The sequence below is a fragment of the Papilio machaon genome, chromosome 5 (genome assembly GCF_912999745.1).
Source record: "Papilio machaon chromosome 5, ilPapMach1.1, whole genome shotgun sequence".
NCBI classification, from domain to species: domain Eukaryota; kingdom Metazoa; phylum Arthropoda; class Insecta; order Lepidoptera; family Papilionidae; genus Papilio; species Papilio machaon.
In genome coordinates, this window is record NC_059990.1 from 4,626,725 (window position 1) to 4,654,466 (window position 27,742).

A 27,742-nucleotide genomic window follows, 5' to 3' on the forward strand; every position below is an offset into this window, starting at 1 on the left:
TTCGATAAAGTTTAAGATAAAACTAAAAAATAAAGTATCTAATGGGTTTTAAAAATAATTTTTACCTTGACGCAGTTACCATTAACAACTAGTTACCAAGTAAGAGCCACATTTAATCATCTAATTTTGTCAGATAACTTGGTAACTCATGATTCCTATTAAAGATGTTACAAAAAAAGTTTTTAACGTAAAAGTATACGAATTAGCGCAATTTATGTACATTGTTGATTATCATACAAATTCTTATTTCAGTACATTAAAAGGAATATTTATTAACAATTTATGGTAAGATTCACCTTCAACTACATTTCAAAATAACGTAACGTTTTTCAAAATTATAAAGTCATACAACAATTCATTTAAATATTTTTTGGAATGTTACTTTATATCTTTTAAATAGGATCACCTAATTATTTTATATTATTAACAAGTGGTAATTCAGCCATTTTGTTAAAATAATCACTAAGTGTATTAATACACTACTTTGCAATGTTTAATATTACATTCACTACTTATAATGGACACTTTCGTTTTAGCACTAATGTCCCATATTAGTACCAATTTACATATTGACTACACTTATGTAAATCACTTTAAAGTTCACATGGAAATGTCACAAAAAGTATACGCACGAATAACTAGCGAATCAGCTTCGAGGTGAAAAGATACATTCCATTAGAAATACTGCACATTTCAATACACTGATTCACTTTTGATTACAACTGTACTACAGTGTATCAACCTTCGTAATCGTCCGGCATAACAAGTAATAGCTTGTACAGTCCATTAAAAAAGGCTGTTAATCTTCTACATTTTGCTATACTGATTCACTTCTGTCACATAAAATACAAGGACGAGTAGTATGCGTTCAGTGTATCATCAGTGGTAAGGTCGGCGTCTTCGCGTGGTACAGGCCATTAGAAAAGATGGTTGTTCGTTTTGGCTAGAGTGCCGAGGTGGTCGGAAAGAAGGTAGTTTGGGGGCGCGACGCCCAGCAGCGGGAAGCCGGAGGGCTGTCGCAGCAGACCGCAACCGCCGGCCCACTTGCCACTAGCACTGCTTACTGGTGGCATCCCACCTCCTCCGCTGCCCACGCCGTTTAGCTCATCACAGAGTTTGTTCGCTGTAATACAAGAAAGCATTATTAAAATGCTAAACGTAACTATAGTTATAAATGCAAATTTGTTTTCATTTTGCGTTTTTAAAACTGTACTGTTGGTTTCAATTCATAGATAAATGATAATAAAGGGAGAAATGAAACTGACGATCATCGAGTCAAATGGAAATCCGCGATGTTTTTCTTTTCTTTCTAGGTTATATATATAGCGTATACATAAATGCAATCACATACCAGAGAATAGCAAGAAATTCTAGGTGAACAAATTTTTCAAAAGTTTAATTTCGTAATTAAGACACGGAACATGTGCACGCTACCAAATGAGCTCGGCCGTAATAAATTTCCGCATTAAGCTCGACCGAAAGCTCTACGTTCAATTCTGAATATGAAATAGTAGCGCACTCTGACGGCTGTACGCGGAAATGATCGTGGTAACGCAATTAGTGCTAATCACCTAATCCTTGCTGCGCGGTGCCGTTGTTTATTCAAGCCTGAGTGACAATCACGCGCACAATTAGCGCAAATGAGCCGATGTGAAAATCTGGCGGCGGCGGTGGTGGAGCCTAATGTCATTACCAGCACCGCAAGGCCGCATTATCCTACATCGGAGTCTCTCACTACCACAGCACTCACCTGTACTCTACTTAACAATTCAACATCATAATCCAATATTATATTTCGCACTTCATAAACAAATTCAAAAACATTAATACACCATTGTGTGAATGTGACATAAGAATTGGATTTATTATGTATTTTTTACTACTAATTAAAAAAAACTGCAGTATATATTTAAGAAAGTTTAAAAAACAGATATTTACTTAGTAATTATTTTAATTTCTTAATAACCAAAGTTAAATTATTGTATTGATTAAATTTTTATTTACATTTTAGTTTTGCTTCAAATAATTCAGAAGTTGCTTAAAAGGAAAATAAACAATTTAATAGAAACGTTGAATAATATTTGTATTTAAAACTTTTCTACTAGAATATACTGTTTTAATCAAGGTTTGGCCTTCTCTTCATGATCTTGGCCTCATTGTTTAGTTTAAATCTATTTCGGTAGCGATATACCTAAATATTTGCCTAAGTGTATTGATGTCGTATAAGAATTAAAAGAGTTTTAAATAAAGAAAATAAGTAAATACTAATAAACAAAATTGTATACATACGTGTATTTTAAAACGAAAACTTGCATCGAAAGTGAAGAGTTAAAAGTTTTCTAAGTTTGAGAGGTCGGTTCGATCTTAAATCGGTTTATTTAACTTTTATTTTAACTATTTTTTTAAGACTACGTAAAAACAATAACATAGTTTTTGAATCTATAGCTTCAGCAGGAACAACGCTAACTCGTAAGAATAATTAGAAATTTACGACACAAGGATCTTTCTTATAGAAAGCTACTTGTACTTGACCTGAATTGATTTACGCCAAAAATAAACGGATTTGTATGCACACGTATCGAAGTGGTTGCTATATTTAAAATCTATTTGCGGGAGACAAATTAAGTTTAACGAAAGCAGCCTTGTTGTGCTCGCCCACGCGCATCACAGAGATTTGCCACCGATCGGAACACGGTGACTCACTAAGATATTCGATGTTCAATACAATTACGTCAAGATTTAGAAGATATGGTGTCTAAAAATATAACATGATGTTACACTGACGTTACAACGTCAGCGATATGAAATGTTACGAATGTGATCCTGAATTATTCTCTGGAAAGATTTGTTTATTTTGTGTCTATTTTTACAATACAATAAGTAGTTTATTGTGAAAGAAGACTTTTTTAATGCGATGTTTCTTTTTATAATAATACTAGCTATAGCCCGCGATTCCGTCCGCACGGATTTAAAAAAAAAAAAAAAACTTTATTAGTAGTAGTAGCCTATGTGTTTTTCCAGACTATGTTCTACATCCATGCCAAATTTCATCCAGCGGACCGCGGAGGCGTTCAAGACATACCTTAAAACAAACATCCATCCATCCATATAAACATTCACATTTATTAGTAAGATTAAAGGTACAATGTACCAAAGTATAATTTTAACATGCTTATTGTTTCATGTTTTTCTCGGCTCATATTTTTAGTGTACCAAATCGTAAATACGAATTTTAACGTTGTGCAACACGAGATGAAAAGCGTTTTAATATAGTTATTGCAACATTCCAATAAATAGTAACCACATAATTAAATTAAATATTAAAAGCTTTACAAATCTAATCGTGTTATCAAACGCTGTTTACACTGGAATCCATATGCGGTGTGAAAAACCATCATTTCATTTTATCCACCGCGGGCCGCGCGTTGCCAAAATACTCTAGTAAAAATAAATATTATTTCACGCTCTCTCAGTGTGTCCGTACGCCACTAAATAACACTCGAAACACGAAAAATATTAAACTATAGCCGTTTCTTTCACAAGTTCTCAAACTATTTTTAAGAATGCCGATCGGTGCTAAGAATCGCCGATAATCTCAAACTTGTAGCGTTTGTAAATTCTTTAAAACGATTTTATTATCAAGTAAAATTTACTGAGCTCCTTAATTAATGTCTTTGTTTGTTCCATTGCATATTCATTTACTTCAATCATTAAATAGGACCTAAATCTATGTGATAAGTTTGTCAATTTTCAGAGCCTTTAAACTAAAAGGAGAATATGATAAGATATAAGTAAGCGTTTCGATTCAAGAGTTAAAATTGAATGTTAAAAATATATTAATCCCGTATCGATAAGTTATAAAGTCCGGCAACGCATCTGCGGTTGTTCTGCTGTTGCGTATATCCATGGGCGTCGGATCAATTAACATTAAGCAATCCGATGTTTGCTTTTACTATATGATGCCCCTTTTCCTAAAAAAAAAAGTTTATTTCTTTCGTTCTCATTTCTTGGTATTTTTGTTTTTAAACGCGGTTTTGTTGATGAAAATTGTAAACAATTTCATGGTAAGAGATTTTCTTGACATTTATTAATGGGCCGTAGCGCGCTAACAGAAGAAACAATGTGGTTGTCAGACTTTGATAGGTGCGTCTAGTTAAAACAAAGAAATATGCGGTAACAATTATTTATTTTAACTTTTGAAAGCAACTTATTTAAATGAAAATCTTAGAATAATACAGAATCACATATTTGCTTTAAATAAAATAAACGAGGTAGTGAAGAAAATAAGTACGTATGCAAACGTACTATTAATTGCATTATAATTTTCATTAATATGAAATAGAACATGACAGGTGTCAGAGTTGTCATCGCCCTATTGTTCATGCCAACAATATTTGCTCTGACGTTACTCTTCCAAGTTTTAAACGATTACAAACTTAATGTAATAGTTAACAATGATATCCTAATATGGATCTTTTACGTAGTGTCACTAACGTCTTTTTACTTAAATAAAACAGAAGAGTGTAATGAGCTCGATTCCATTTTAAATAAACACCTAAATGTAAAGAGATAAGTCCACTTCACCTACTAAGATCGCAACCAAAAGGCCATAAGACATCTAGAAGTAATTTTACTAACATTTTTATAACTTTGGGGAACATCTAACTAGATCATAATGTTTTTTTTCTACCGGACATGGGAAAAAGAGAGGTGCAGAAACGTTGCCAGTCTTTAAGTAAAAAGTATTTGTTTTTCTTCAAGGAAGGTAAGGAACAATATGTACCTGCAGAGGTGATAGGTTTGAGGTCAGGCGGCGACAAATGTGGCAGAGTGTGGTGTGTGGGTTGTGGTGCGGGCGGGGTGTGCTGCGGAGAGGCGGGAGAGCCGGGCTTGTCGCGTTTGCCCTCCGCCTTAACTGGTGCCTCGCCCGCCTTCTGCTGCGCCAAGCGCTCTTGCTTACGAAACTTTGCCCGTCTGTTCTGGAACCATACCTGAAAAACACCAAGATTAGATAAAGCATTTATTTCATTAACAAACTGTAAAATCTACTAAACATTGTTTAGTAAACAAATATACACTTGAACGAGACGTAACGAGACTTGAACGAGACGTAAAGAAATCAGTACTTGCTTAGTAATTTGACATTATCTCAAATTTAATATACTTAGACGTTGCCTATCCCCAGATATAATTATCAATAATTAATCTATATGTAAATCGTGTCTCAAAAAGTATATTCCATTAAAACTGTTTCAATCTACATGATTGTAATCTTAGTAAGTTATTGTACAAATGCGTGTATTTATCATCCTTAAATCACACTTTATTATTAAATTAATTATCGTGCAAATCAGACGTCACTAACTATCTCGTGATATTAACGCAAGCGCCGGCCGGCTACGAGATGCCAATTATATGTTGCAGCTTTCCGAAATAAATTTAAATCGTCTAGAATAAAATAACTAACATAAAAAGTAACATTCTTTCATGTAGCAAGAATTAATTTAATTAAAATATTTATACAAGTTATTAAAGGTAACAAGCATTGAAGGATTGTTGACAATGTTTCAAATTTACTTTTGGTTATCACTGAGGGGCGAAAGGATTATAAATTAGCTGTGATAACATTACAGTAAAGTGTAATTTAGAAAATTCCTCTTATATTGTAATCGCAAAAAACCGCAAGCGGAACGAAAAATAATTTGAAAAGTTGTGTGGTTAATGAAAACGTCACAGAGAGCGGGACGTAGTGCAAACAAAGTTAGCGCACAAGCCGACTAATGGGAAGGCATCCCGTGCATCGCACGACAAATTTTAATGCAAACCGTTTTATATTCGTACGGATGCGCGCAAATCCGAATTGATCGTAATTCGATTTGTCACGGCGGATAATTGCAACTGCCACTGGCGCTGATTGGGCGATGTTGGAGTAAAAAACGCGAGGTCCGCGCGGCCCGGCGCGACCCGCCGGTACAATCATACTGCGTGCACTGTTTGCACAACCCATTGTACTCTGATGATGTTTGCCCGCTTTTATACTTTTTCACATTCGAACTCTACTCTTTACGTTTCACTGTTAAAAATGCTCTTTAGTTTTCAACATTTTCACGGGTCTTTATTTAAATAAATTTCGAGGGAAATGTGTTTTGGTAGCTTCGAGGTAAATACTTACAAATATTCTGATTTTAGATTCAATTTCTTCACTATTAACTTATGGTACAATATTGTCATCTAAAACCATAGGTCAGTTACCCACGGTCATATCTATTTTTAAAAGAACTTTTTATTTGCAAAGAATAAATAACAAATAGCAACCGACTATAAATCCGTAGACGAAGTAATATCCATCAAGCATCTATCACCCGCGGGCCCACGTACTCGCCTTGGCAATGATCGAGACAAGCGGTAATGAACTTCAACAATTCTAGAGACAATTAGAATGTTATATTGTACTACAGAGCAATACGTCAACCTCAGCTAAAGTTGTAAAATATTTGGCATACCTTACATTGAACGACAATGTTTGACGTCAATAAAATTTGGTTGTTCTTACGTAAACATTTATAAATAATCATACTAATATTATGAATGCGAATGTTTAGATGCATGAATGGATGGATGTTTTTTTGAAAGTATCTCCGGAAAAGCTCAACGGCTCAGGCAGAGATGTAGAACATAGTCTGTAAGAACAAGTAGGCTACTTATTGAGATTTTTTTAATTCCGCGCGGACGGTATCGCGGACGACAGGTAGTGTAAAATAAAAGGATACTTAATATATATTACGAAGGAATGCACTTGGAATCAATTTTATATTAAAATTATCTATTCATCTAGTCATCTTCATCACTAAAATGAGAGACGGCAAATAAATTTGCCCTTAGATAAATTTAAACAAATATAATAAGCAATTAAATGTAATTAGACAATTGACATTGAATGCAACGTGCGCGTGGGCAGCGGGCAGCCGGGAAGTGCCGCATTGCACATCTGGCCAATGCACACTGCAGCAGCGACATCTATCATACCAGTCGTGTCACATGCAAATTGTTACTGTGTCACACACTCGTACACATCTAAAATAGGACATGCTTAACACTCCAGAGCATATCCGTGATATTCATTTTACTTTGTAAATCAACTGTGGAATTGCCTAGTCGTGGCAATGGGTAGATATATCCATCGATTCTACGTTTTAAAAAACAAGGATCATTTTTATTTTTAACACGCTCAAAGACCAGAAAAATAGTCTTACTATAATTCTAGGTATACTATTTATATCCATTTCGTCTCTTCCACTTGTTTGGATTTTACAAACTGATTTTACAAAAGTGCACTGTTGTAATATATAATAGGCTGGCTAATAATACCTTATTGTAATACATGCTTTAACAAAACTGAACATCAAAAATAATTTCTCTTTAGAACAATCAATATAATTAGAACGAATAAAGATTTCTAAACTTATGTTGGAATCTAAAAGAAAATCAGTGACTTCGAGCTAATATTCGAGAGGTCCACGTACGTGCCCAGTGTAGGCAAGCATCGCGTCTAACGAACGGTACATCTCCACTGATTGCCACAAGTCGATAGCCTCGGGCCACGCTCGCCGCATTATATCCGAATCGGAAAAAAATCAAAGCACAACATCGTACGGACCATTCGCAAACAAGCAAATAATGCAGAACCAATACAAATGAGCGATACGATGCTACCGAGCGTGCGGCCGACGCAAACAATTTGCTGTTTTGTATGGAAGAATTCCTTGCCGATGTTTATTGTATCTGGTGCGTGCTCTAAGAGCAAATATATATTTAAATCTGGGAACTTCAAAGACTAAAAATTTAAGATTTAATCGACACCGTTTTTAATTTAATTTACCTATTAATTTTATAAATCAGTGAGCCCCTTGTGTTAAACTTTTACAAGCAACTGAACTACTATTGTTATTTAGATAAAGATCCAGGTAAAGATAAGAAGTCCTTGTCTGATATTACATTATCAAAGCGATATCCATTAAAACGATGTAACCGTTCGACATTCGAGCGGGACTTACACAGTTGCGGTTCCATTTTTACGAGCGGCCCGATGCCGTGCAGATTTAACGATCTATTTTAGCCGAATCGCCAAATGAATGGCGCTCGATAAACACCGGTAAATATACAAGCGAATGTCAATAATAAATAACGGGCCAGCATCGGGCAATTAAGCTCGGGGTCGGAACAATCGAGCGCAGCATCGAAATGCACTTTGCAAATGAACCGAATTGGGCGGGCGGAGTGAGCGGGGCGTCGCGGGGGCGTAGGGGCGAGGGGTGGCGACAAATGTAATTAACCAAGAGATGCACACGCTCTGCAGATGCCACCTCTGACCTACACTCCCTACTAAATAGCTTTAACTAAAGTACCTTTTCTAGTTAATTAATATCAAAGATATGATCATTCTACATTGATTGTTTCTGTTTGAGGCTTCAACATTAGTTTAATTTGTTTAATAATTATATTAAAATCTGATTCTCTGTGATAAACAATGTATATACTAAATGATTGTAAATTATATACCATGTAATGTAACTTACTAACTCTTTAATTGATTTAAAATATATAAAAGAATAAGCATGCTGAAGTTTATAAAAATATCGTTGATGATGAAAACGTAGTGAACCACTGAAATAGAGACTAATTTATTTCTTGATAAACTTCAACATTCAGTACTGTGTAATGGAATCAGTCATCACGTGTGCCAAATACAAAGAGTTTCTAATTTATTATAAACGAAATTTGCAAGAAAGGTATAATTTTGAACAGTTATGAACAAACAAATAAAGTTTTAAGTTTACTGTTTCTGTATCTTCATAACAATATCTCAGAACCATGTAAAATAGATCTATTTATAAAGATTTTTTTGTTTATTATTAAATACTAGCTGTCGCCCGCGACTCTGTCTGCACATAATTAAAAAAAACGTAATATTCCAGATTATGTTCTACATCAATGCCTTTCATCAAGATCCGTTCAGACGTTCCGGAGATACCTTCAAAAAAACATCCATCCATCCTTCCATCTAAACATTCGCATTTATAATATTAGTAAAATAGTTAATTATTTATAATTGATAAAATGTAACATACATATCTGTAAATGTGTACAACAATTGTTCTAACAATACAAACAAATCGAAACTCAAGAAAAGAAAAATACGTAGAAACAGTTTGACCAAAAGATTAAATCCCGCGGCACGTCTGACGTCTACCTTAAACAAATCCACGAGGGTAGTTTAATACAGTTCCCTAAACAAACATGGCGATCAACAATGCTTGAGTATTAAAATAAACAAAGGCGACGCCATGTGGCGCTGCTGTGCGCAGAGCAAACACCAAACAGGCTAATGTATTCGATGGCTCGTGGCGCTGTAGTCGCAGACAGATCTGTCACAGACTATATTAGATACTAACATTTTTTTTTAATGTTCTGTTACTACGTAGGTGATTACTAATATAACGGATTCATCTCATAAATTGGAAGATGAAAGTTTGTATGAAGAAATGTTTAACCTTCAGCAGAATAACGTAAAAATTGACATTCAAATTTTTCAGATTACTTTAAAATTCATCCTTCACGTGGAAAGTCGCTGCGGCCACCTAGTATTCCTAAAATGTACATAGGTTGGTACACAGAGGTATAAAAGCGGTGTCTCGTCAACACATCAGAAGGCGATGCTGCGAGGCGTACGAAAAACGTGAGGCCTTGCGGAATGATCTAATTGTATTCATTAGCCGGGCCGTGGCGGGCAAATATTGACGCAGGCACGGCTCGCTCGGGGCCGACGCGGCCGGCGACGTCGCTTTGATCCTCTGCCTCACCGAGCCTCCGTGACAAACATCACCTCCGACACTTTATACACTACAAACATATCATAATATATCAATAACATCTCTTTTTTACTTTAAAAATCTCTTCATTTTTCTATTTTTGAAAATAAATCTTTTACACTTAAAGAAAAGTCCGTCTTAAACCTGGCTTTAAAATCACTTAGCTAGAAAATAACATTTGTGTAATAACAAAACTAACACTTGTAAGCTAAAACCAATAGCTACAAAATGCGCTTTTATTCCGAAATTTCTTTAGAGTTAAAGCATGCAGATTATGTAACGTCTTTCCTAGATTATAGCAAATGTTAAGCATACATTTCTAAAGATATTGTTCCGAAAAGCAATCCTTAAATCGCTTAATTAAACATCAAAAATGATTTCCCCGAAACAGAGTACTTAATATTACATTTTCTTACTTGAATATTTCTAAAATACTTCAATATTTTTATTCAATATCAATGTAAAAGTAACAGATCTTCAATATTTTTATTGCAATCAAATTAGTTAGCAAGTAATACAAAGTTAATCAATCGTCGGCGTCGGTCGAGCGCGGGCAAACACGGGCACACCCCCCTGTTTATACTTAGCGGATGAAAAGGCAACACCGAACGCCCCGGAATAATATTAGCTACCCTTCAATAATCCACCCAATTGTGGCACTTTTATACCTACATTCGAAATTCTAACTGAATTCATTACATTAAAGTTGATTTTCGATTACCATGCAAACGGTAGTTGTGTCGTTTCGGATGGTTGTTAATTTTTTTACTAACTGGTAACATGTGTTAACATTTGCTGATAATCCAGGATTAACACATCATAATAAAGAGATGAATGCGCGGTTTATTCAGTCCGTATGTCGGTAATAGGCCGGCGTTTCACTCGACAGGTGTGTCATCGAAATTCATCGTGTTTTATGTGGACTTGGCGACTGTTGACAAATTAATGAATTATTTTTTTAGCTGGTTATATATTAATATTTGCGGTATTTCCAATTTAATATCTGTTGTAATTGGAATCTGAATTGTTGCTGACAAAGGCGAATGTCAGTCTAGAGTATGTATGTCAGTATAGAGTTTATAGAAATTTGATTAATTTAAAAAGAAAACTTTTAGAATTTTCATTATTCCTTATTTACTCTATATTACATTCTGGGGATACATATACAAGAAAATTTCTTTTCTATCTTCAATACTCTTAAAAATGGTGAACGTTAAATTACGAATATACGATGAATATAGCTGGGTACTGAACGTCATTACGAGGTGCAACTGTTACACAGCGAGCATTTATTCAGTCAGTGCGTATCAAGCAACGAGCTGTTCGACGTCAATGTTACATTGCACCTTGTCACGTCGCGTCGTTCGATTATTTATAATTAAATAGGTGAAATTACGATTAAATAAAATAAATAATTACAAAATGATTAAAATTTATTAACAGTGAACATCAAAAATACAATAATCATTTTGTACTTAATATTTTAACATCATCCGGCAATGAATTTTTAATGTTGGCAATCTGACATGACGAAGAGATGCGAACCCTACAACAGATGCGCGGGTGACCAAGGCGCGCTCCATTACCTCCTCTATTCTGCTACCCTATTGTTATTGTTCAAAATATGAACACCATGTTCATTATTTTTTCGTTTGTAAACTTAAAAAGTCACGATTTACTATCACACTGAGTCATAATCATTAATGAAGCTCCTTATTGTAGATTTAGTGAGAGAAATCGCCACTAAGGGATAGTTTATGTAACCGTTAAACGTTGGTTTCTGAGACCAAAATCTCTATATAAAAAATATCGTCATCCCTGTCATTGTCATTGACAAAACAGCGACAACAAGACGACCCACTAGTCAAGTCTGACTAAACGTAATGATGATGATCTTTTGAAGAAGTATTTATTAAGTAATTTTGTTTGTTTCCGTCATTTTAGATTCTAAGAATAATTCTTATATGAGTTAGATAATGAGCTGAACGCATATAAAAAGCGACAGCGAGTAAATTAGTTAATTTTACCTTTAGAACTAGCTGAACTCAAACAGAAAAACTCACAAATAACACAGTTTGATAAATTGCATTTTAAATCTAATCTGTAAGTGTTTTATAGCAGAAACTAAGGTTTACCGAGACTTTTTTTATAATATAAGTACAGTAATAAGTATCGGTCTACATTTTTAAACATCGCTAAATGATTAAATCAATATGATTTCTATATGACTTGTTAGCAAACCGATTAATCATTGAGTCTGATACAAACGACACTTCCCCAAGCGGTAGTTCAATTAAAAATGTAACAGATTTGAATCAATTTTGACGCATCACCGTGATTGTGAGCTTCCGCGGTACAATGGCTCGTTATCACAAGATCTCGGCACGTGACGCGACAAATAACCGATACAGATCGGCAGATGGCCCGCAGTCATTTAGTCGAGTGCTCTCTCACCGTGCGTATTGATCTTTTTTAATTCATCGACTTCTAACTTTGAACTAATGAAATAATAAATACTTTTCAAGTCAAGACTTATAGATAATGGATAAGAAACTGTCCCTATTTTTTTAGAGTTAGTCATTAAATTAAATATAATTTTCTAATATTGTTTTTGAGGAGTCAACGTAATATTCAATGAAGAAATTCTGATTGATGCTGAAGATGATATTCAAGATATACAAAACACCAAGAGAACAGTAAAAATGTCATAAAATTTTTAACAAAACAATTCCCGCATTTAATTCGATAATCCTTGGTCTATAGATATTATTTTTTGCCAATTTACAGTACCAGATTACAATGTTTAGTTGTTGAATTTAATTTTTATTAGCTTGTTGAGATTTTCAATGTCGTATAACATTACATAAAACTCAATTGAAAAACATTAGAAAGCATTTTTGCCTCTTAATTCATTATTTTTCAATATTATTCCTCTATTACGTCATGTATTTCTTTAATTGTAATCATGAACTATTTTGAATAACAATACATAAGTATCCCTTTCACGTTTTTAAAAACACTCATTAGTAGGATAAATCACTATTTTTCAATATTATCTAAGCAATCTAATTTTTTCTTTAAGTTCTAAGATGTGTACACAAACCAACAGATGTGCGAAGTACAATTTGATTTACTCACACACAAAGTCCATATAATCGCAGCTACATTAAATGAGTCGCGAGCTATAGTTATAAATGTGACGGGGAACTAAAGTGTAATATATTTAACGCATGCACAATATCGGCACTTGTCTCCTAAGTTAAATGGCCTGAGAGAATCGCTTTGTGTCGTCCAAATGTGGGGCGCTTCACTCTATTCACGTCGACTTTATGACATTTTTCTGTTTTTATGATATGTGTACGATATTATTTGTTAATAATATTATAATGTTAATTTAAAAACAAACATGTTGATAAACTAAAAAAATCACGAAAAAAACACTGTACTGCTTTTAAATAAATCATGTTCATGCGAGTTAAATCAATGTTAGTAGATTTAGTTCTTTGTATATTTTACTTCACATTTTCGTTAAACAAACTAGGTAAGGTAACTAAACGTATCGTAATGCATTTTTCAGGATTTTAACCACACAAGTAAAATTTAAGTTCTAATGAACGTTTCTTTCGAAGCACGTTTTACGTTTTAGTACATGCTTGTTTCAGTCAGTCAGTACGCAGTGTTAATTAAACTTAAATGTAATAATGTAAGATCGCCCTTTGTCATATTAAGTTAAAAAAGAGTGTTTCCTTTTTATTTAAGAAAATATTGATACAAAGTATTGTCACGGAAAGTAATAATTTTCTAACATGATCTCGGTATGATTAAGCCGACACATAAATTGCTAGTCAGCAATGGGTACGGGGCGGTGCGGGACGGCGGGGAGCTTCGGTTATCATATCCATATATTCCCCTCGTCTGATAGTTTTTGACAAGTCGTCTATGTTCCCCCAAGCCGCGAAATATTAACTTATACTTTTGGAATAATTTAGAATTGTATTTTTCTTATGACTATTTCATATGTGGATGAAACCGCTGATTACCCTTTTAGTTACAGGCATAAATTATACTACTTTACTCGGTTTAGTATCAGCTATTTTAAAAGAAAAACTTTCATCTATTATATGACTTAATATTCTATAAACCGATACTGCTATATTAACTACCTATATAATATTCAAATTTGTTATTTTAAAAATTATAATTCCACTTAAAATTTTGAAAAATAATATTTCGAAAGTCTACATTTTTGCGAGTACATAATAAATAACTGTATAATTTATTTTAGTGCTGGTTGATATCATCAATCAGGGCATGTAATAAAACCCTACGTTTTTATCGTGCGAAAATGAAAATTACAAATCCCTAGACGCGACGTAGACACGAACGAAATTGTTCTGTGCGACTTTCTCACATTCAAATCGTAGTTGTGTTTATGGGGGCGTCGGTACACTTGAATCTATACGTCTCAGGGGAATGCACTTGCGCGGGGCTAAATGAAAAATAATTGCGTGGGAGCACAGGCTATGACAACGCTCATGCTCTAATGGATAGTAATGATTGAATGTGAAAATTTTAGAATTAAAATTTTACATCAAATTGACGCATATCCGTAATCATAAGTTTCTCTTCGATAGGTATTTAGGTAGAGATGTGAGGTGATTTAATAAAAAGAAATTAAGCATAAAACGAAAAAAATCCTTATTTTTACACAACATAGCTCAAATTAACAATTTCCGTAACATTGTCAATTTCAAAAGCGACTTTATTTTGAAATTACAAATATGATTTTACCCTACTTATCTTCTCCTATTGTAATGAAACTCAAAACGTATAAGTTATTTTGACATCTATTCAGAAATGTATATAAATGTTCATTTTATGTAAACCGATCCTTTTTTTATACAAAACAATAGCTAAATTGATGATAATGTAATTGCTCCTTCATCATCGCAACGTCTACGCCCGTCCTCTACGCGTAGTCGTAGCTCTCTACGAAGTCTCGCCACTTTTTAATCAATTTAAGTGCTTGCTACGATTTGTGCTCTTTCTTAATGGCACATATCTAAGGAATAAGATTTATTTTTAAATTTATAGTATATTAGTGTATAAATTATTATTGTCGCATCTTACAATGACTATTTTTCAAGACCGTAATACTAAATTTCACATCTATCAATATTAAACATTTTCGGTAAAATGCTATCAGTAAATAAACTCCAACTATGCCGATCCTATAATTATACGAATAATTACTATCAAATTTGAAATACTGAGACATTTTTTAACTTCTCAGTGTTTTAACAAAGTGTGTACATGAATTAAGAGTAACTTTAAATAAATTTCACTTGAAATAATTTCTGAAATTTACAAATCAACTGACAGTAACTTAATAGTCATGTTAGGAGTGTGAGAAAATACAAATGATGTTAATCGATTGAACACGGAATATTATCGTTTGATCTTCGGACAGTAGGTACTGGTGCGTCCCGTGGGAGTCGCGGGACACGGTGCGAGAGCGCAATCGAGCGTCCTCCTGCCACCTCCCTTGTACACTCTGACTCTGGTACTAAATCTATTCGCGCCATATCAAATGTCACGCCCTTCGCTCCGATTAGTCGTGCAGATTAAACGTTGACGTGAGAATTGTATCTGATAAGCTTCTACATCTCTATTTTATAGTGACACTTGTCTTTTCAATACTAAAGTAAACCGAATATACAGATGTAGGATATAATAAATGTATTATTTTATCCAGAATCTTATCTAGAAATACTTTCTTAAAATGAAGTTATGAGAATTAACTTAAAACATATGATATAAAAGTACAATCGTAAGAAAATAGTTATCACGAAAATATAAATGTTTTAGGTAACATCACGAAATAACGAAGCTAAATCAACATCACTAATAACCATAAGTCGCAATGCTAAACAAACACTTATAAAATTACAAGATAAATAAGAGCAATAAAGTAACAAAAGCAAATGTTATCCCCAAATGGAGTTCAAGCAGCAGATAATTGTGGCAAGTGCGATCAGACGTGCGTGCTGGCGAAAGCGTGCGCGCCACGCGCCGCCACGCGACATGCACCTGCGCTTCATTGTACCATGAGGGGATACTAGGGAAAATTTGTATCTTCGTGTAAATTCGTCAGAATATTTGAAAACACAAAAGATTTTATGAATTCCTTTATCAAAAAATCTCTTATTGAGTAGTACGAGTAAGTAGGTCTTACATAGACTACTAAAATCTAAAAAGAAAACATTGATATCATGATAATATGGATAATTTATCTATTACGGTTTAAAAGAAAGTTTTGTTAACTGTAACTTATTTTTTTATTAATTTTAAAATACATGTGGTTAATTTAATTTTCAATTCACATTCGAAAATTGATTGGTATTCCAGAAACGTCTAGGCTTAATTATGTTATAGAATGCTGTACCATTTGAACATATCTAACAATGATTGTTAGATAACTGACGTTTCCCTAGCGGTTAGTAAACTGAAGATCTTAAATCAGAATTGTATTTTACGGATGCATCCCCGATGACCGTTTTGTCAATCTTAATTTTGTGATTTCTGTGCCATATATGTGTTACAAGAGATGTACTATGTTACCTATCATATATGTATATCGTAATATATTATTATAGACGAGAGGTTATATCAAACATATCAAGATATTTTCCTAAAATATATGACTATAATATATAATAAATAAATTAAACACTGTATCAATTATTATAGGCCTTTACAGTACAGTCTATTCTAATTTCTTAATTAATCGGACAAAGTATAAGTCGTTTCTACATGAAGAACAATAACATTTCTTTTTATTGCTCTCTAATCTCTTCCGGCAGTCTGGTATAACAATAAAACCAAAATCGTGTGCGATTATATAGAATTTATTGAGTCGGACGGCGGCGCTCGTGGCTTGATGGATTAAATTGCCTTGTCCCTATGACAACGTGGCCACGGAAAAAATACGCTCGCTACAAAACAGCTGGTCATTTTTCAAGTGATTCCTTTTGCTCTGCTATGCAGGTGGCCAGTGTGCGCCGGGTGAGAAAATTGTTTAACATTTTGCGCTCCTGTTCAGTTGTTTCATTTTTGTAACAATTATTGGAGTATTTTTACAAATATTGTACGACTATTTTAAAATGTACTGTGGTATACGAAACTATGCAATATTCCATTTTCTTGGTAGTGTTTTTAAAAGAAAAGTTAAAGTAAGTATATGAATATTTGTATTGGAGCATTTTTTTGCAAGTAGGTTTAAATCAAGTGCTTATCAATGACCTATGAATCATATAATAATCTGGAAGCTTTATTAAGCCACTTCTAAATAATTATAGAATTTCTCATCGTGAGTTTCTGAGACCAAAATCCCAAATTTAAAATGTATTGTGTACCTCTGTTTTGTCAAAGATAATGAGTGGGATGACAATATGTTTTATACACAGGTTTTTGACATTTCTTTCTCTTTACGGAGCCTTTTACTATTAAATTGTGATATACACTAATACACAAGATAATAAAATATTTTTCAAGGAGGTTAAGTTTGGTCTTAAAATGTGTTGTAATAATTTACATTCACGCAAAATATTTCCTTAATAAATAATGTGTATTTTAATATTTTAAGCTAAAACACCACACGAAATATTCCGACTTCACAATTTAAAAAACAACAAAATAAATACAACATTTACCGCGGGCTTTTGCCCAATTTTAATTGTAATATGTGAATTCGCATTTTGCAGGCGAGTTTTAATTAACGTAGTCGCGCGCGCCTGAGTTACGCGACCGCCCCTGATATTTATGGTGGCCCGGCTTCCGATACTTTTTAATGTAATGAGCGCTCGTTGCCGCTGGCTTTTGTGTACCATTTTATATACATTTACCGTGGATTTCCACAGTCAATACATTTGTACAAGAACATATCGTTACCTCTGAATTTTAAATGACAATTAAAGAAATGGCAACATATTTTTGATCCTGTGTTCTTATTATGGGTGTGTTTTTTTATGTTATATTACTTTTTCTCCGTTTTTAAGGAACAAAATTTTCTTTTCTATCATATATAATACATGAATACTATAAAACTATTGCTCAGCCATAAAGTTTTACGTTGTAAAGCAATTCAATATATGTACTTGTAAATAACCAACCACAGACACTATTCATGTTTTTATTATTAACAAGTTCTTTTGTGGTTTGTCAAAAAAAAAATTAAAACTCTATCTATAAAGTCTTTAAAACAACTCAGGAGAAATACCAATTACCAGATTAAACTTACATTAAATTATGAACATAACAGAAATATAAAAATCATGATGTGCTACGTTCCGATTTTAATAATTCAAAAGTCGCGACAAAGTTTGTTGATACGAAATGGGAATTCGGTGTAACCGCGGCTCTCATCTTCGAGAATATTAAATTAGTGACATCGAGTGACGGCGAGTCACTTACAAGTTATATGTACGTGATCGGTTGCCGCTGTACCCTGGTACTCCGCCCCAGTACCATTAAACATTCACCATCCCACGTCGCGTCCGGCTTACGTAAAAATGCGCACCTATTATGAAATTAACCAACCTAACTGTTACATCTGTTTCGCAGCTACACGTCAACCACCTCTGAATTATAAGACGTTAATTGGACTAGAAATATTCGGTACTAACGGTTGCAATATACTACTCAATTTACAGGATGACGCTAGGTTTGTTTGGTTTTTAACCTTTAAATGAAATTTTGTTAGTAAATATTGTAAGTTAATACAACATACCAATTTGACTACAAGTTTGAAGTTATGGACTAGATTTGAATCGTATAACAACGTTAATATTCAAATGAACCTCTTTGAGAACCATACGCCCCTATTTTGTATATGTTTTGCAAAATTATAGGACTAGTAGGCATACATACAATGATACAACTTAATAGTTAATTTTTATAGTATAAAGTGGTAAACGACCCAGCGGCCACCTGAATTCGCCAAAATAGCGAAGGGACCGCTACACATAGACATCCGCAATTATAGATGCGTTGTCTACCTTTAATCAACAGAGGAGTACACGCACAGAAAGAGGATATTTCCCATTCCTATGCGTCCCCTCCTCCGTCAAATTTATGACCTCTTCCCACACCCATCATACGAAACACGGATTTGCTGTTTCTGGCATCCACCACTGTGTTCAATAATACAATAGAGTAACTTCTAACATACCTGTACCCTTGCTTCAGTGAGATCTATCTTCATGGCAATTTCCTCCCGCGTGTAAATGTCAGGGTAGTGGGTCTCCTGGAAAGCTCGCTCGAGCTCCTTGAGCTGAGCGGACGTGAATGTGGTACGGATGCGACGCTGCTTGCGCTTCTCTGTCAGCGAACCATCGTTGCCGCCGTACATCTTGTATGGAAGACCAGCTGGAACACATTGCTTACGTCACTAAAGAGTAAATAAAGATGTTTCGGTGTGACGGACAGACATATGTAAATTGCGTAATGGATTTCTCTAGGAGCTGCAGAATTTAAAGTAAGTTTAATTTCAAGGTTGTTTGACCGATCTAGAACCGTTGTATCTGCAGATAAATAAGAGGAATAAAGTCGTGTTACATTTTTGATCTTTTCACCTATTTGTTTTATTTCGATTTCCCCATAAACTTCATATCACTAGGTACTATTACTTTTGCTAAGATTTTTATGACATACTTATTTCGAAGAAACGTACGAGTGCGCTGTGGTATTTTTAAGGTTGCACAGCACAATATGCCAAACTTTAACATGATGGAATTATTTTGTTTTAAGTTAACTATGTACTATTGAGTAGTATATATGTAAGTTGACATCGAGTAAAAAAAGCACAGAGTAGCAAATTGTGAATGAAGTAAGGTTGTGCGGCGGCCATTTTTGTCTCCCCCGTAGCCCCATAGCGTGACGCACCCTCGCCGCGCTATATACAGTGTACCGACAGCCTGCAATGAAATACATTTTATACCTACGCCTCTTTTGTTTATCTTCATGAGTAAACAAAGCCGTTTTAATTAGCAGTGGTGCGATAAATATTTTTTTTTTGTGCTTTTTCTATTTTAAAATTACATGAGCCAAAAGCTTTCATTGTGGGGTTCTTTAACAAACATTTAATTGCGGATTTTATATTCAAATTATGCTTACAACCATATTTCATAAATTAGTAGAATTCGTAGAGTTTAAAAACAATAATTACGATAAATTATAGTGTAAGGTAAGTAATGGTAAATTAAATGTTTTTATTGTCACTATAATTTCATTTACAATTTAGTACTTTATGAGAAATATAATATTACCTAAATAAAACTATTTGGAAATCTCTTTAGCGAGAGAATATAATTCTGAGAATAAAGATAAAACAAAATACGGTAGAAAAACCGTAGCGGTGGAATGTGGCGTAGAGTATCGATCGTAGCAGTGAGCTACGCCTTGCAAGTAACTCTACGTAGAAAAATGTCCTCTTTCCGTTTCACTCATTTGGCTTTCTACTTTAGAAAAATCTATAAGTTTTTACATCTAAATACTGTCTTTAAGTTTCTAGAGCAATGTATAGATTTATAACGTCTATTGTTATAATTTACACTAATCGTATTTATTGAGAAAGTATAAATGATTAAATTAGTGTTCAGTAAAGTATCATGACTGATAATACAATTTCATAGAAATAACAGCAAGTTACATGACTTATTTATATATCATTAAAGATTGTGTATCTGTTGATATTATATATAATTATAACGTAAGGAGTATTAGCTAAAAGCAGTGATAGCATACCAGGAAATAATGACATGTCCGAAACACAAACGGACAATGCTGGTGTTTCATTAGGGCCATAAGTGAGGGTCATTTAGCGAGCTTTAGAGGCATTAGACGTGCGACCGCGCGGCCCACTCCGGACCGCAGACCGCACTCGCAGCGACAATTACCTCAAATGAACCGGAATTAAGCGAGACTCGCTTCTTGGCCACGCTGCGGTCTCATTTGCATTATTAATAGACGGGAGAGACACAGGATGGGGACTGTGGGGAGGCAAGGGACGTGTCACTGCCCCGCCCTCCCCGAACCCCGAACCTCTCCTCGCCTCCATGCAATTTGCGGGACCTAATGAAGAGGATCTTGGCAAGATGTTTCGGTTCTTATGATGTTTAATTCGAGTTTGCAATTCGTGGGTCAGGCGGACGACGTACTCATTGTTATTACGGCGGTATAATTTTATTGTACCCTCAACTTAAGGTTATGTAACGAGGAAAGTTCAAAAGAGCTTCCTTGTAAAACATTACTGAATTGTTTTTACTCGTTAGTGATCTTATTCTAAAAACTTTAGCCTGTAGAGTTCTCTTTTGACGAACTTATTAATTATTACAATTTCATCACACAATTCAAGAATTTAAAAATATTCCATATCCACGTTTTAGTTGCTAATTAAAAATGTAACTAAATAATTTTACCAAACAAATATTTATATATAAACCTCAAAGCTTTAGCAACGCGAGGTGTAGTCGATTTAGTTGTCGTCACTGCTATAAACGGTGTATATGTGAGCCGCGTGTTGGTAAATAAGGCAGTGGCGCGAGCAACGACGGCACGTGGCGTTAATGAATCGTCAGAGGCCGATTAATTCGCAGGTGATATGATCCGTGCCCCTGTACCCGTCCCCCGCGCAACGCACCCCGCGCCCGAGCTTCCTTCGCCTCACAGACTTTAATTACTGAGAAGCGACTATACAGGTGAAGTTACATCCAAAATTGTGAAAATTAATGAAATGACACCCCAAAAATGATACACTACAATCTCTGAGAAGCGGTTGTAGCAGAAAATCGTAGTAAATCGTTTCGCCATCCGTCCGGGTTGGTTGAGCCTCGGTTCATTTTTCTCGCGTCACGAGAAAACTTCCCCGGCATCCATAATGCAAACGTTGTCGGCGCGTCATCGCCATATTGCGTAGCTCCGCACCAGGCAAGGGTTACGCGTAGATTAATGGACCGACGTTACGCGTACATTGCCTCACTTCGGTGTTCATACGAGGCCCTTTAAATCCCTTTCTAAATCTGGTTCATGATATAACGAATATGAGCTTAAGTCTCGGTACACCGCCAATGTTATAAGCAATTTAATAAATTTGTAGACTTGAATATAAAGCGAATTAAAGCAACATATTTTTTTTTCATAATCCTCCAGCGTAAATTTCAACTCACTTACTTGGGAACAAACATTACTAAGTCATAAGTAATTGAAACTGATTTCTTATGATTTTTTTTTTCATTATTGTTGTAAAAACAACAGCTATTTTTTTATATAAGGACTAACCTATTTTTTAATAATCATAAAACGGTGTCGCCAAAATTTTAAGACACAATTTTTTACAGTTGATTAAATTTCGGTGCCAATAGTACACTTTATAACCTTACTGATAATACGTTACATTAAATATGATAGTCCGCAATTGGTAATGTATGAGCACCTTTATTTTAGCCGCAATAAAATTGTTACAGTCGGCATACCATTACGCACAGTGTGTTCGGTCGCACGGCAGATATAAAAAGCTTATAAGCGTAGTGCACATTGCCAATATATTTTATATTTGCAAATAAACATGTGGGTAAATTTACGTAATGGCGGCCGTAAAACACGAGCATTCGGATGCCGGAGTCAAATGTAACCATCGGCGAGCGCTACGTACTCATAAAAGTAAGTGTAATCGAATGACACGGTTTACTGTCACTTGCATTACATTTGATTTAAATTAAAATAGAGAAAATACATCTAAGGTATATATTACTTATTATAAATCTTCTACTTGCACTAAATATGCTGAAATCCAAGGTCACTAAAATAGCTATAAGCTCTAAAATTGCCTAACGAATCCGCTCGACTGAAACAGCACTACCATCACAAAGAAAACTCATTATCTTCATGTAGTTAAGGGTAAATGTTTTGTTTAGTTTGTCTATTTTATTCCTTTTTTATTTATGTGGTTTAATTTGATAAAATTAATTAGTTACCTCAATGCAGGAGATTTCTCTACTTGTGCGGTTAAAGTGTTATTACATCCAATATATAAAAAATATAAACATGTATAATAATAAAACATAAAATCTAAAAACAAAAAAGTAAAAAAAATTAACACATTACGACCAGACATCAAAACGTTTCGTAGGTATGTATTTTCAAAAGAAAAAATGAATAACCGTAGATTCAAGGATCGATGTATAGTTGTAACATTGTAGAAGTTACGATGGCTCACGGCGCTGTTCAACTGTAAGATATTACCTTTTTTATGGCTCACTCCACCATACTACACTTTACTGGGACAGAATAGATCACATGATGCGATAAAATATTGCCCTTCGGTCCTCACAACAAATCGAATTAACCCGTCCACCAGCATGCGAAGGCGACATGAGAATAGAAATGGCGGTATTGGTTTAGGATTCGCAAACTATTTGTGTTTTCCCGCTCCGTTACGCGTCATGTACAAAATCATATGAATTTTATATGTACATAAGTATACTGGGAAAGATTTGTATTAAAATATAAAATTTTCTAGAATATAAAAAATAATTTTATAATTTTATATTTCCTTTCATTTAGATCGATTGCAAGAACTTTAAAAGAAAGAAGCTTAAAAGTTAATTGATTTTTTATAATTTATATTATTACATGTATAAAAATACACAGTTTGTGGCTTAAAGTTTATAAAATTTGCTTTTGCTAGAAACCGCCACAACGTTAAATTTCTTATTTTATTCATTAAATTACATTTAAATTGTATGTACTACATGTGGATACGTACACAGTAAATATCTACTAGTGTAATAATTTAATATACTTGAATCAAACAGACAAGAAAGTGTAATGAGTTTCTCTCAGCTGTGATAAATTACCCTAGCTTTACATGAGAAACCGCGACGACCGTAATTTAATCCTTTTGTCGCAAATCTTGCAACAAAACATCTTAATATCACCCAGTTGTTGTTGTAATTGTACTACAATTAATACGCAAACTTGTAATTAATTTCCGAGTGATTAACGGGCATAATCCTGGCTTACTCGAGATTACGTGAGCTGCCGCCTCGGGAGTTATTGTATTGTATAAGAGTTGCGGGAGAGGGACTTACTGTCGGCAAAGAATTATGGCATGTCGACAATCTTGAATCCAAATACGAATATGTATGTTTATACACTTTATGTACGTCTTCCTTATGACAAAAAGTATTCTACTATAGTGAAGAAAGAACCTTACCTAGCTAAATACAATAAACGTGAAATACCGAATAATAATAATTATTCATAGAGAGGTAATCGATATGAGTATTTTTTTAGATGGTCGCATCACTACAATGTACTGTAGAAGTGCAAGACATAGCCAAGGCCGGGTCCTCCCCTTAAGATTCTGTAACGCCGCTGCCAATTAGAGGCACAATCGCTCACGCGGCGGGGCTGCGCCACCGGCGGCCTGCACCCTCTCCCCGCCACCGCCCGCACCGCACCGCATCGCACCCGCCGGCACTCGCGACAAATGAAAACGATTTCACTTTGGTAATTCTCGAATGAAAAGATTATTACTAAAGGTTTCTTGTTATCTATAATTACTTTTTTTGCTAAGGTGTCTAAATTTGAAAAACTAACTTGTTACATTATTACCATTTGCATTACACCGCTATTGAGAAACATCTGATTATGACTACAGGTAAGCTTAGATTATGAGAAGTTATCGATTTAATTTGTATTTCAAAGCTCTCTTCAAAACAAATTTTCTTTTCTGCTTTGAGCCCACTCTTTCTGTGCCTGTTCATGATCATTACATTCTTTAAAAACTAGTTTTATAGCACCTAATGTGCTACGATGCTACACTGCTACGCGTGTAGCGTACTTTATTGTCTACTCATCCTAAATTTACGAAGACATTCTACACGATGCTACGACCGTAGACGCAATATATTGTTAAGAATTCAAATATATTACTTATTCTTTGTTGCTTAAAAAAAATTGCAAAAAGTGTTAATAAAACGATCATTGTTATTTAATAATAATAGAGCACTTTCTTATTATATAAATAAGCGGAGTATATAATAAAGTTATCGGCAATAACTTTGACCAATTATTGCTATTTTCTCATATAGCAATAATTGGTCAATGTATATTTAAAAAAATACATCCGTTGACCTACTACTAGTCTTGATTTTACCGTTATGAGAAATATACCAATTAGAATGACAGCTGACTCTACTTAACTGGTAAAGCTGTTTAGGCTAAAACAGGCATCAATGGAAAATATATAATCACATTTATATCATAAGTAGTTATTGCCCGCGACACCGTCCGCGCGGAATTTAAAAAAATAAATAAATAGCTAATGTTCTATATCTTATTTCATAAAGATTCCTTGAGCCGTTCTGGAGATACCTTCTATCAAACATCCATCCATCCATCTATCCATCCAAACATCCAAACATTCGCATTTATTATATTTGTAAGAGGTAAGATATTAATATATCATAAATACAGCATAAAGCATTGCCAACCAGTTAGATATAAGTGAAAAATCTTTAAGTAATTTTACTTAACGCCTTCTAAAACGCTTGACTACCTGGCATTCTTAATGACCTATCTACGACTGACATACTTCGCAATTGTAGGTACTGAAAGTCAGAAGATATTAAAGAGATCACTTATAAGCGAACGCACTTAAGCGCACTCCTACTTTACCTACAACACGCGAAATTCCAAGAAATGACCAAGAGTTTGTAAGATATGGTTATAAAGGTTTGTGTCTTAGATATTGGTGTTTTTATTGAGTCAAGACCAAGAGAGTGTTAGATATTTACTCACGTTGCAAGTTCATTGAGGGCGGGAATATGTGGTGGTTCCTGATGGTGGCGTCCTGCGGACGCGCGCACTGCGGCGGCGGCGGCTGGTAACGCATGCCCTGGTAGCGGTAGGCCGCCTGCGACATCTGCCCACACGAGGCCAGCTCGCCCCACGCCAGCTCGCCACTACCCGGCGCCAGGCAGCTGCCTTCAAACCCGCCGCCCGCGCCGCCTAGGTACCCGTACTCCATGCTCGTGCGTTAGCTCACCGCTGCACTTCCTGACATCCGCTCACTTCTTGCCGGCCGCCCAACTGCTGCAGGACGTGCACGCTCTTCTGGTACGTGCACGTTCAACCGCTAGCGGAACGAGTCGGCTCAACAGCTCCTGGTATGCGCTGGCTTAACCGCTCGAGGCGCGTAGACACTCACGCTAGCATAATTAAATGAGCGGTGCGTCTATCGAATTACGGCGGTTAAAGACTGTATCGAAGAGTTTTTTTAGCGCGGAGGTCCGTTCTCTAGCCCCACTCGAAATCGAATGATAAGCCTAATTCAATAAGGGCGAGGCTGGAGGAGGGGGCGGGGCGCGCGGCCCGGCAGGCCAATGGCCGCGGCGCGCCCCGGGCACCCCCGGCGCAGCCCCGTCACACCCCCGGCCCCCGGCTACCATTGGCGCTTCGTTCACCGGCTCTCTCGCGCGGGGTGCGTGTCACGACACTCGTCTACTTTTCTTTTCGCCGACAGTTCCTTTGTCATTGAGGAAAATAAAAAAAGTTGTAATTAACGATCCAGGTACTTAATGAGTAGATGTTGCTATTTAATTGTAATTACACTTGCAGCTGATGTGCGCACTCGAAATTTTTTTCTGTTTATATTCTAACTCTATATCGACAGATGAAAAAGTTATTAGAAAAAAAATTTTAATTCTCCGTAAGTTATAATAGACAAAAAGTGTTTTTGGGTAGAAAGTGATCGTCATACTTTGTAATTACTGATTTTGTGAAATTCTATCAAAAAAATCATTACATTACATAAATGATAAATGATTTTGAATTCAAATGCTTCTTCCATGTTCCGCACATAGATTAATTTAAATAGTAGTAGGAGGCAGTTGCAACTTTTGTTTACGCACACATTCTAGCTACCTACATAACGCAAATGAATGGAACAAAATTATAATATAATCAAATTAGATCATTTAAATAAATTATTATTCTACAAAAAAAGGTTTAATGGTCGTTTAATGGTTACGAAGGGAGAAACTTACTCCTGCACTCAGTGTTTAAAAATTCTGCACTAAAAGACTACCTTTGTGACCAATTAATAACAATAAATGAAATAATTGGAGTAAATTTAATGAAAAAATCTACACTGAGGCTTCAGTTTAAGACAATGTAGTACCCTATGTGAATATAATGTAATGTTAACATCCCGGAAATAAATTTGTATAGATAATTTTGATAATATAAGGAATATACATCAAATGCACGCGTCCTCCGCGGGGGGTGGTGCATAAAGGGTACGTGAGAAAACGGCAAGTATAATATTCACAATATCGGAATTACTCCGGCGGTCCCCAGAGAGCGCAGCGTCGCCCGCGCGATGTCGCGCGGCTCGTTTATTATTTATATTCATTACATTGCAACGTTTTTTTAATATCTAGTCATGTCAACCGTACCCCAGATAACCCCCCCAATTAAACCATCTCTGCAGTTATCTTCTTCGTTTGTATCTAAAGGAAACAATACGAAATGAAATGTTATAAGTTGCCGTGAGATTCAATTTCCGAAACATATTGCAATATCATTTTCCTCTAGTCTCTAGGAGACTGAAGGATATGACAATTTGTTTTCTAGTTTCGTCAGTGTAAACCCGCTGCAAGAAACATGACGCCTGACGACTTGATTCTTGCAGATGTAGTCTTCCGTTTTTGAGCGTAATTAGACCAATTTCAGATATACCTAAAAATAATATTAAAAGTCAAAGACAAAAATATGCATACTATGTCACGGCAATTAAAACGCACAATAGG

At 35.1% G+C, this 27,742-nt stretch overlaps 1 protein-coding gene across 1 annotated transcript; it reads right to left on the reverse strand.

Moving 5' to 3' along the window:
- Positions 1-634: 634 nt before the first annotated feature.
- Positions 635-25,959, reverse strand: LOC106708803 (paired mesoderm homeobox protein 2A). Its single transcript, XM_014500358.2, has 4 exons — positions 25,731-25,959; positions 19,099-19,295; positions 4,784-4,991; positions 635-1,123 (listed from the first exon to the last, which is right to left on the reverse strand). Exons 1-4 carry the CDS (start codon positions 25,957-25,959, stop codon positions 918-920), a joined length of 840 nt encoding a protein of 279 aa, XP_014355844.2. The 3' UTR covers positions 635-917.
- Between the last annotated feature and the right edge of the window lie 1,783 nt (positions 25,960-27,742).

Coding starts and splice junctions, on each gene's coding strand:
- LOC106708803 (XM_014500358.2), bottom strand. CDS start 25,959: ATGGAGTACGGGTACCTAGGCGGCGCGGGCGGCGGGTTTGAAGGCAGC. Junction 19,296..25,730: donor GCCCTCAATGAACTTGCAAC/GTGAGTAAATAT, acceptor AATGTGTTCCAG/CTGGTCTTCCATACAAGATG. Junction 4,992..19,098: donor TCACTGAAGCAAGGGTACAG/GTATGTTAGAAG, acceptor GGTGTTTTTCAG/GTATGGTTCCAGAACAGACG.